Source organism: Lytechinus variegatus, chromosome 16, assembly GCF_018143015.1.
Source record: "Lytechinus variegatus isolate NC3 chromosome 16, Lvar_3.0, whole genome shotgun sequence".
NCBI classification, from domain to species: Eukaryota; Metazoa; Echinodermata; class Echinoidea; order Temnopleuroida; family Toxopneustidae; genus Lytechinus; species Lytechinus variegatus.
In genome coordinates, this window is record NC_054755.1 from 28,017,667 (window position 1) to 28,030,299 (window position 12,633).

The 12,633-nt window shown below is 37.6% G+C and overlaps 1 protein-coding gene across 1 annotated transcript in view; it reads right to left on the reverse strand.

Annotated features, from left to right (window-relative positions):
- LOC121429529 overlaps positions 1 to 12,633 on the reverse strand; it is a gene marked incomplete at its 3' end in the record, with an annotated part of 47,054 nt that overhangs the window by 16,113 nt on the left and 18,308 nt on the right. Inside the window, 3 exon segments of the mRNA XM_041626588.1 lie at positions 3,276 to 3,586; positions 8,892 to 9,006; positions 9,552 to 9,949. Of these exon segments, the coding sequence (XP_041482522.1) occupies positions 3,276 to 3,586; positions 8,892 to 9,006; positions 9,552 to 9,949 (824 nt within the window).

Sequence of the window (12,633 nt, forward strand, 5' to 3'; positions counted from 1 at the left end):
TTATGTACATAACGTAATAAGGCGCTAGGAAAGCTACGTGTTTAAGGTCAAGTTTGTCAGGGTAAAAAGACTAAAATGTTCTATAATGGATGTACTGTTTACCAAACAGCAGTCAACACTAGGCTACTTGTTTAGAGTCTGATTTGTGCGAGGTGTGGGAGGTTGGGCCCTATACTAAACATATACATTGACATAAAACAATTAAAATATTGCTGTACTTGTTTAGGGGTTCCATTCAGGGAATACTTGCCAAGGATATCATTTCTTTTCCAATACTTGTTAAGGGGTGCATTTTTAGAATATGGCTTTTTCTGGACCCCATGGTCGTGCATGGTATCCACTCGTCAATGGAAGTGCACCCCCCCGGAGACAAGTAGGAACATAGAACCAACCACATTTAGCCATTAGCATTTCAAACAAAATTTGAATTGTTATCCTGAATTCATAGAACCATCATGAAATCATGTTGGTAATTTTCATTACAGAAATGTGATCAATGTGGCCTTTACAATGTAAAATCTCCCTGTTTTGCTCAAGATCATGATAATCAAGCTCTCATTGCTATCCTCTCAAAACATAAATAGATAAAGCAATGATGACTCTTATTCTATGTCCATTTCCTCTATCTAGTTTCATTTCCTGGTCGAAATGACAGATACATGTACTTATAGCCTCCACATTGTGATATATCCTTGACTTTATTTTTAATAATGTATAAAACAAAACATTTACATGTATCATAGTTTTTATTTTTTATGATAAAAAAAAACTCCTACCAAAAATTCAATATATTGAGTTAAAAAATATTCATTAAAGTTTCTATCTGTTCAAAATAGCTATCAATTATTTACAGGCAACAAATCTTATAATATAATATGGTTTTTATACAAAGTTGAAAAAAGAGTAATTCCACTTAAAATGTCATTTTCTGAATTTATTCACCTTTGAATGTCATTTTTCTAGGCTAATTCAAATAATCATCCTTTGTTAGTTAATATTTTCATACATATCAAGCTCTCAAAAAGCATAGCCATTTTTTCCATTTTGACAAATGTTTTGACTTTATGGAAAAAATCTCCCCCAAACTTGCTTAAAATTCACATTTCACCTTTGACTTCATGAAATGTCTATTTGTTGTCCATGTATCCTTGAAAGTATTATATAGTCAATGAAGAACATTCCTTTCTTTCTTGTCACCGAAAGACAGATCCCTAGAAATTTAAGTTAATAATGATGATAATAATAATAATAACATATAGCATTAATGAGGAGCCAATTTATCTAGTTTCCTATTCAATGGCGCACTATATACTACCCCGGCTGTAGCTCCAGCTGCTAAAGGCGCTTGCTGAAGGAAAACATTTGAACCCACGCCCCTCTCATTGAAAGACAAGATTCTTAACCACTGGCCCAAGACGCCCCCACTTCATGTTCATAGCAGACTAGTGAGACTACAAACATAAATGTGTACATGTAGGACAGAGGATCACATTGTTACCAAGACCCCACCCACTTCCCCCCAAAAAAAAAAAATCATTCTTATGCTTTAAGACCACCAGATAATCCAACAATAACTTTTAAAATCATTAATTTTGAACTTATTTATGGCTTTGGGCTCCTTTTCTTAAATTTGGAAGAAAAAAAAGATCAAATTAGGCAGTCATAGGGCATTGTGGGTAAAAGCAAAAGTACATTCACCTGACCTATGACTTTGTCTTGTTGATCCAGTAGGTGTATACATAGGGTATGACAGAACAAACTCTATCTAATTTTTCATTTCAAATGAAACAACCAAAACCAAAACCATAATTGTATAATCTATATTGCATGCACAAGATAAATAGATCACCATATTAGTGCAGAATGACCTATTCATCACTTGCAGATGTCTAACAAAATTTGATTAATAGTTTCAGTTTGACTTGTCATGTAAATTATGTAGATTGACTCAAACAATGTTGACATAAACTGTGACCCCAAAACCAATCATTTCAATGAGAAGGATACAATTTACTCAAGATGGTTATAAAAACATATACTGTATCCAAGTTTCAGGGCCACATCTAGTTTTTTAATGTATCTATCATTCATAATAGGCCTATGCTGCCAAATGTATTTTACAAGAAAACGGCAAAGCCATTCTCCCTTTAAAGCCCATCTAAAGCTTTGGTAAAATAAGGAGTAACTGGGGCGTTGCAAGAAAACTGAATTGCAATCAAACCCAAATCAACGACAAATTTGTGTTCAATCAAAGGACTTATGTTTGATGTGAAATAGAATTTTAGAGTAATGTCTCCTAATTACCATAAGTATAATTAAATGGGAAGTTCACCCTGAAGAAAACTTTGTTTTCAAAATAGCAGAAAAAATAGTAAAAAATATTGGTGAGGGTTTGAGGAAAATCCGTTAAAGAGTAAGAAAGTTATTAGAGTTCAAAGTTTTGGATTTGTGACATCATAAACGAGCAGCTGCCCCATGTGTTATATAATATAAAATGCATGAATTTCAAATTTTGTATGGTTCCTGAAGACTTAATTTTGTTTTCTTTTCATGATCGGGTGTGAAATGATTTGTCTATTGATATACAAAAGATACAGTGAAAACCATTTTCAATTTTCTGAGAAAATGACATTTCATTGATTTTTTACCATTCGCTATGTAGGAATGCTGCTCGCATATGACGTCACAAATCATATAATTGAAATTCTAATAACTTTTTAATTATTTGATGAATTTTTCTCAAACCTTCGGCAATATTTTTTATTATTTTTTCTGCTATTTTTACAATAATGTTTTTGTCAGGGTGAACTTCCCCTTTAAAGCCCATCTAAAGCTTTGGTAAAATAAGGCGTGACTAGGGCGTTGCAAGAAAACTGAGTTGCAATCAAACCTAAATCAACGACAAATTTGTGTTCAATCAAAGGACTTATGCTTGATGTGAAATAGAATTTTAGAGTAATGTCTCCTAATTACCATAAGTATGATTAAGACTATAGAGCTAAGATAAAAGTGATTGTAACCATGATTGGATCTGCATTTATTGCAGAAGAGATTGTCAACCCACCATAAAACTTGCAGCCAGCTTGTATCTGTTGGTATCACAGTATGATCAAGAATAAATATAATAGCAAGGATAATAATGTGATTGTAATCATGGTTGCAGTCACGTTTATTGCAAAAAAAATTGCCAAGAAAAAAATGCCAACCTACCACAAATCTGGCAGCCAGCTTGTATTTATAACTTAATATCATTGCAGAAAGGATTGCCAACCTACCGCAAACCTTGCAGCCAGCTTCTCAAAACTGATCCTGAAGGATTCGTGTTCCACCCAGGACACCTCCAAGAACTTGTAGCGGGTGCTTCCTAGGAGCGCCGAGAGACTGTCAAAGGCCTCTTCCGGACTCATGTAATGCAGAAGCATGCCAGCCAAAGGCGCCAGCAGTGGACAGAAGAGGATGTCGGGTCTTGTGTCGGCGAGTACGCAGAGGAGGCGGTTGAGTCGGGCTTGACCCTCCGACTTGAGGGCGTAGGAGGCGGCAGAGTGGTCAGGGTCCACAAAGCTGGGTAGGGTGATGGATGATGGGTCTGAGGGAAAAACAAGAATAGAAAACCAATACTTGTGAAACATTGGAGTGTAAAAATATAGAAAGAACCAGGAGGCAATTTCAGAAAGTGATGTCTATCTTACTTTCATACGAAAGTGCTGATGCAAACACAATCACTTCATACATGTACTATGAGTGTTCTCAAAATTTTGATAACAAATTCTACCTGATTTTCAGGAACATTCTTAAGGGGGAAATTACAAGCGTGAAAAAGTGTGTAGAAGCACCTATACTGCCAAGTAAAACCAAGGTTAGTGATTAATCACTAAATCAAACGGTCTATCAAGATCATTGTTGCGTGCGCATTTTGATCAGTAGACTGACGAGGAACCGATCAGAATTACTCTTTTAAATTATAAATTAATCGCTTTAAAAATTTGTGCTACGGGTCCGGATTAAACAACAGATTATCATTCCTAGGGTTACATTATATCAAAGGGTTCCTCTCCCATATACTACTGGAGTATGTTTCATGATGCAAGTTTCACTGACAAATTTGCTCAGAACTAATCAGATGCAATGATTTCAGTAGCTTATAACAACTGTCAGTAATTATGACTCGATCTTTCTTTTTCTTCATAAATTGCTCCCCAGGACAGAGTGATCAAGTCCACTTCCTTCTGTTAAAACTCATAAATAAGAAACTTACGCATGGAAAAAAATTGGACCAATGACACATATTTTTTTGACACACAAATTTTTAGGGGTCAACTAGGCACCATTCTCATTACATTCCGAAATCTAATCTAGTGGAAACCGGTTCAGGAAACCAGTTTGGAAGATCGCTTTGCTAGCGTTTCCAATTGATCAACCAAAAAGTGGTTTTCAAAACCCTCTTCACGTAAAGCGGTCTTCTTGCTACGGGAATGCACTCAGTGGGGTCATAGATTTCACGCAAAATTAAGGTGATTTTTCAGAACCGGTTTGGAAGATTGCTTCAAGGACCACTTCGAGCATTCTCATTACACGTTGAACTAGTTTTGGGGCGGTAATGGGAACCGGGTCCTAGTTTGCACACACATAAGAGCCCCAGAAATACCATTACATCGAACATGGCTAGATCTGCCAATGGATTAAGCCACCAAAATATCCTGATAAAAGAATCTCCACTACAAACTATCTCCAGATTGTTTTTATCTGGAAAAGTTGCAAGATAAAAAAAATGCACTTCATTATTTACCATTGCTCTAAGTATAAATCCTTTGGTTTGAATGTTTTCCTGTTTATGTCTTTCAGAGGAATGAGTGAAACTGAAAGAACGCTGAGGTGAAATATTCACTTTTTCCGTCCACCGTGTGGTTTGATGTTTTATCTGCACTTGAGATCTGACTCAGCTATGGGATAGTGTTTCTCAGGGCCCCGAAGCAGCAGAACACAAACTCAATGATTGATCTTAAAATCTATTCCTATGTCAATGTGAGATTGATAATACCTCAGTTCTGTAATTCATGGTTCCCAGTTTTTCAAGAAAACAAAATTCCCTGATTTTTCCCTGATGAAGTTTCAAAATTCCCTGATTTAAACAAATTCCCAGTTTCACATGTTATCTAAGTTGTTGCAGTGAATCACATGTATTTTCAGTATAAAAACTGTACTGCAGGGAGCGAGGCTACACTAAATAAACACCCTAATCAGTCATTCAATGGATGCTGTTTTGATATGCAACAATATAACAGTCTAAAGGCCACCGCACACCTTACGACCCGACCGGTCGCCGACTGGCTTGCGACTGGGTGAGGGGAGATGTGACGTCACAGCTCTTGTCAGCTTGAGCGTCGCAGACCGGTCAGAGACAAGTCGCAAGGAAAATCGGAAGGATTTGACATGTCGAATCCTTATGACTGGGTCGCAAGCTCAATCCAACCTCCAGCCAATCAGACAGCAGAGTTGCATGACGCGTATTATGATAAACAACACGCATACGCAGTAGTAAGCGCAATTTTTCAGATGCTATGCCAAAAAGCAAAAAGCGCATGCGTGAGTCACAGATCGGATCGCAATGTGTGCGGTGTCGAGGCTTATGACTGCCTTGCGATTCATCTCCCCTCACTCAGTCGCAAGCCAGTCGCCGACCAGTCGGGTCATAAGGTGTGCGGTGGCCTTTACTGACTACCGTGCTTTTCTCTTTTGGGCTAATCAAAATTCAGATTTTTCTTTCATCTGGTGATCTGGGGCATTTTTCCTTGATTTTAGGTATTTTTTAAATCAAATTCCCTGATTTTTCCCTGACTGAAAGAAAGCAAAATAATTTTCCCAGATTTCCCTGATGGGCTGGGAACCCTGGTAACTCGTTGAAATTGTGTAGTAGGATCCAGACTCAATCTATAAGTTTACACTTCTTGTGCACAAACCATGAAGATATTTTTGTAGCATTCTTTATTTGTCTTAATTTCCGAGGTGTTGCATTCATAAGCTCAAATCTTTTCCTTGTGTATTAACTTGTATAGATTGTGGGGTTTTAGTTTTAGAAAGTACTGCCAGAACCATTTAACTTGTTTATAAGTTTCATTTACATTTTGATGTTTTCTTCATTTTTTTCAGGCCAAGTAAAAAAAAAATATATGATGGTTATGGTGGCCTAAATGGGCCAACACTGACATGAGTTGGTACAGAGTCTTGAAAACTGGATCACACCAACAAAAACCAATCGTTAAAAAAAGGAACAAATTGTGGGTACTCAAAACAAATCATGTTTGGTAAACATTTCAAATTGAATTCTCTTTTTTGTATTCTATTCACGCACAAACAAACATTCATAAAACTTAAGATAGTAGATCACAAAGTCTGACAAAATATGATAGTTGTTTGCTTTACCTAAATTCTTTCTACTTGGGAAGTATGGGACAAGCTACATGTATGTATGTATGTTATTTGCTTTCTGTTTTCTTAAAAATAACCTCATATCAAATGGTGAAATCACCTGTAAGTACATTGTTGATGAATTGCTCAGATCACAAAGTCTAGCAAAATATGATTGGGTGTTTGTTTTTCAAACTTATACTACTTGGACAGCACAAGACATATTGCAAAGTTTCTAGCTCTTGAATTTCAAAACCTTTTTTACCCTGGACATAAATGTTACAAGGTTATCTTCAAAATAAAATGAAATCGGCTCATTATCTGTGAGTATATTGTTGATGAAATAAAGCTTAGCAAAGGTGATCAGAGGACTTTTTACCCATTGAAATAGGACCATGGGCAGAAGAAGCCTGAGCCCCTTGCTCACTTCCATATAGGGAAGTGACAAAAACAGATGAGCTAAACCACCGTCACACACACACAAACGCACACCCACACATCATCTTCATAAGATAAACTAGTTCAGACACAAATCCACATACACAGAGACATATGTACTTAAAGCCACATAAACCCACATCACACATCCATTTAAACAACACACAAACCCACACGTACACAACCTGAGTTGGATAAATGAAGTAACTATACACAAACCCACACTCACTTTGTCAAATGAACAAAATCAAACAAACCAACAATGACACATCCACGTCAACAAAGACACCAAGTCATACACAAACCCACACTCACACACCCACTTTAGACAAAGAAACTGATTCATACACAAACCCACACTCACATCCACTTTAGACAAAGAAGCTGATTCATACACAAACCCACACTCACACCCACTTTAGACAAAGAAACTGCTTCATACACAAACCCACACTCACACCCACTTTAGACAAAGAAACTGATTCATACACAAACCCACACTCACATCCACTTTAGACAAAGAAGCTGATTCATACACAAACCCACACTTACACCCACTTTAGACAAAGAAACTGCTTCATACACAAACCCACACTCACACCCACTTTAGACAAAGAAACTGATTCATACACAAACCCACACTCACACCCACTTTAGACAAAGAGACTGATTCATACACAAACCCACACTCACACCCACTTTAGACAAAGAAACTGATTCATACACAAACCCACACTCACACCCACTTTAGACAAAGTAAATGATTCATACAAAAACCCACACTCACACCCACTTTAGACAAAGAGACTGATTCATACACAAACCCACACTCACATCCACTTTAGACAAAGAAGCTGATTCATACACAAACCCACACTCACACCCACTTTAGACAAAGAAACTGCTTCATACACAAACCCACACTCACACCCACTTTAGACAAAGAAACTGATTCATACACAAACCCACACTCACACCCACTTTAGACAAAGAGACTGATTCATACACAAACCCACACTCACACCCACTTTAGACAAAGAAACTGATTCGTACACAAACCCACACTCACACCCACTTTACACTCACACCCACTTTAGACAAAGAGACTGATTCATACACAAACCCACACTCACACCCACTTTAGACAAAGTAAATGATTCATACAAAAACCCACACTCACACCCACTTTAGACAAAGAAACTGATTCATACACAAACCCACACTCACACCCACTTTAGACAAAGAAACTGATTCATACACAAACCCACACCCACACCCCCTCCTTGGCAAATATACAAATCACTCACAAACCCACTCGCTCAGACAATAAATTAAACCAGAAATAAACACACACCCACACCTCTACTTAGACAAATTGAGGAACTAAATCATTCAAACACACACACACATATTTACAATAATGAAATCAATCATTCATAAACACACATCCACACCAACAAACGTGATTATTGAAATAAACACATCAACTTTAAATGCATAAAATTATGCTACATTGTATAACACGCATACAGACATCCTCATAGTGAAGTAAATTAATTCTCACATATACCCATCAACACGCACCTGCAAGTACTAATGACAAAAAAACTAGACCATAAAAACCCTCACAAACCAACTTTAGACTCATAAAGTGCATCACTCATAAAAACACACACACACAAACAACCCAACAACACCAACACCCACATGCATATGGATCACCCTCACCTAAACACCAATGTACCAAAATGTGCACGTATCAACCCACTCCCACTGTACACAAGCATACACAGATCACTCAGATACAAATGCACAATACCACACACCAATATATGAAACATACAATTGCATCATAATCATGATTTCCCTGTAAATGACTAATCTCCAACATTTACATATAAACAGAAACATACGCCCCAACCCATCCACCCACTTGCTTACTTTCACCTGTTGGTATAGGGGGGCTCAAAATATTGTTTTTTATATAAGCATTCAAAAAAAAGATTTCTGCATGATAGACAATTATGAAATTCATCAAGCGAACTTACCAATTGAGTCTGGCCCTTTCCCAAAGAGTCCTTCTTCGACTTCCTGGTAGACATGGGACACAGATGCTCCTGCGCTGTTCTGGAGACAAAGATTCTTCCACATCTCCTTGCGAACCTGATCATAAAAGACAGAATCCGTCTTGAGCAAAACAAAAACAAGGTTCCAACTTCTTTCAATAACAACTATCCAATCAATGGTTCTTTCAAGACCACATTTTTAAATTACAGGATAGAACAAACCTCAAAGACCAATTAGAGGGGCACGAAGGCCAGTTAATATGGCACCCATGGCAATGGCCTTGGGTAACTTAAAACCCTGTTCTTATGGGTAATTCAGCTGATATGGTTAAAAGTTTGATTTGAAAAGCCCTTCAAACAAGCTATTCATAACCCTTTGACTATTTGATTCTGTGCATTTATACAGGGATTACCGGGGGTTCAGAGCAACCAAATGTTCCTCTGAACCTTACACATTTGAGATTTCAGAGCCAAACTCTAACAAGTTCTTACACTTAAGGGGATGTCAGTTAGAAAGAGCAAAAGGAATAGACACTGTCGTTTATATCTATTTAATTACACGGTAGAATGAGTTATTTTGAAACCATATGACCTTAATTAGTTTCTCTTTATATTTGTGAATAGGACCTAAGATTTAATCACCTCATGTTCTGTTTCACTTGCCCATCGCTCCTTCCTTATAACCTTCTTCAGCCTCTTCAGATCCGAAGGGATGTCTTCCGGCGAATGCTGTGGACTCTTTGTACTCTGGTCGGGTCGAACCGTCTGCACCAGATCTGGATCTACCCACAGCATCAGCGATCTTCGTTTGCTCTCGTCGGCACTTGCTTCACCCTTGACCCGTCTTTGCACAGCAGAGGGCGGCATATCAGAAACCTGATCTTCCGCTTCCGCTGCATTTGAAGCAGCTTGTCCATCAACGGCTGTTTCATCTTTGGGATCTCTGATTTGGACCGTGACAGACACCGTTGGAACATCAATTCTGACCACAGGTTCTGTTGTTTCCTCAGTTACAGCGTGATTACTATTAGCTCCATTAGCTAAAACATGTTTAGAAATAAATAGGATACATGTATTTGGTAGTTACAATCCATCATTGAAACTATATTAATACATATGCACACACAGTTTTAAGAGTCTCAGCACAATATTCAGAAGTGGTCAAACTATTAATCTTATTGAGTTATCCATTCTTATTATTACAATTTACATCTTCAATTTCGCTCTTTACATTTCAATTTCACCATGTCAGAATATATCCAGAAATCTAACTTAATTAGAATGGCATCAACATACATGATATACAGTACCTTACTGCCTAATTATGCCTTGCCTCACATGGACGCTCCAAACGTTGGAGCCGCACACCACTAATTAGTTTCATCATCACAACTGATGGTTATTCTAATCCAAGGACGCTTTGTCATCTAGATTTTGCAGATCAACCTGCAGCTTTCAAATTCTCTGAAAGATTCTGTGTTGTCCAAATTGAAATACCTAAATTTAGTTCCCATTTTCACAATCGCTCCATGATTGAATTAGTGATCTTAATCACGTAATAATCATAGTGGTCGTGTGACACTCGTGTCAGATCGTATCAGATTTAATACATGTACTTGTGGCAATCGTACTGATTGCAGAAAATTTTGAATGGTTAAAAATTCTGGGAATTAGTTACAGCAAAGATACTACAAGGGGAAGATCGGACAATACATAGACAGCGTAATGAAACGCTCGGGAAGAGCGCCCCACAGCGTTAAGTAGCAACCTCTTTTTACCTTTGCGTATCGCGATCTGGTTGTGTACAAAACATATGAGAGAAATGGTGGAGTGAAGGAATAGAATATTTGAACATTTTAAGATTTTTTTCCTTCAATTTTCTTTTTTTTTATTAGAGATGAATATATTCAGAGGTTTCTGAGTAATAAAAGGTGGAGTTATTCCCATGCGCCGCCCTTGTGCCCTCTCAAAAATCCCCTCTCTCATTTTCCCCATGTTTTATACACAGCAGCGTGACAATGTGCAATGGTTTGCCTGGTTTACTTGCTTGACGCTAGTGGGCGTCCTTCCCCATGAGCATTTTATCGAGCGTTTCAAAAATCGCCAAAGTGTCCCATCTTCCCCTTGTAGTATCTTTGGTTACGGGAGGTACATGTATATCGTGGCATTCGTAACGGATTGCACAATAGTAGAAACAGGGCATTACAAGTATATATGTTTGATATGCCGAACATCCAGGCATGTTCAAGCACTGTTGATCCAATCCCTAGTTGATCTCAAGCAACAACTTCACTTGAAATGATACAGAGCTCTGATAAGAGTATATCAGTCAGCCATCTTTATAGCTCTTGATTTCTTTGACAAGCACAGTTCAGTACTTCCCTGTGGATATCAGCTTTCAAACTTCATTCTAAAGTCATTAGAGGTAAACACAATCAGATAATCGTTGCAATTCCATACAGTCACATACTAAAATCAATTTACATTTGCTAATAACCTTCAACATTTCAATAGGAATTGGGCAACCAGCTATACAGATCGCTGCCTTCATTTTCAAAGAAAAAAACTGTTACTGTTCTGAGGATAAAGGTGCTTAGGAGAAAATCCATAAATTCCTGATAAGTATGTGACTAAATGGAAAAAATTCCCTGGCACTACTAATAATCCTACTCTGCAAATTACAAATTTGAGAAAGTCTCTTATAACTTTTCAAACAACAGAAAATGTCTTAATACAATTTTCTGCTTTCACATGATCAGTTTGGTAACCAAGGTTGGGTTCACCCTTGAACCTCAATCTTTGTCTGATGTGAACATACTGCACTTCAACGTACATTTCTAAAGAGAACTGAGTATGCCTGACGAAACTTATGAATTTTACCTGTTCATTTGAAGTGGCGAGAGGTTAAACCCAGATTAAACAGATTTGGGAAGGGTAGGGATGTTGGATGGATGAGGGGGGGTGAAGAGGATTCATAATGTGATGTCATTTTTTTTATCTTAATAGAATTTTAGTGATATTACAGGGTTACACAGCCCAAATCTCCCATTTTAAGATCTTCTTTCTACCTTTAATCCACCATTTCCTCCTTTTTTTTCTTTTGAAAACAAAATCAGTGGGGGCCGCCCCCAGCCCCCCCCCCCCATGGTGCTGCCCCTGGTACTTTCATATACTGTAAACATGATAAGGATAGTTGACATGCTAACTTGGCAATCATCCAAGAGATATTGGTAATGACCCTGAGTTCATTAGAGTCAATCAAAACAATACAAAGAGGGGAATTTTCTTGATAACGAGCCATCAAGTTTAAATGCAAACAACTGTGATGTCGCAATTATAAAATCTAAATAATCGTGATTTCAAATTGAGTAGGCTAATTTTTCCTGAATTTTAAATCATTAGAACAAAAATTTATGTCACTGCCTTTGTGATCGAGGCAGTTTGAAACCATCCAGTGGCATATTGTAGAGCAAGAGAGTGTCAGCGTGTGCAAGTGCTACTAAACTATGCCCCCTTCTAACATTTGATGCCAGTAATTTTTGCTTTATCGTAGCAGAGGGACATCGTTCAATCTCAGTACCACCTCTTTCTACAATGTAAAACACAAGACAACGTACAATGGCCCATAAGTAAATGTAAACAGAAATATTGTAGCCCATGGCCCCATAGCACCTACAATGCCACCAAAATATCATAGACTAATCCATGTATGATGATCTTAGAA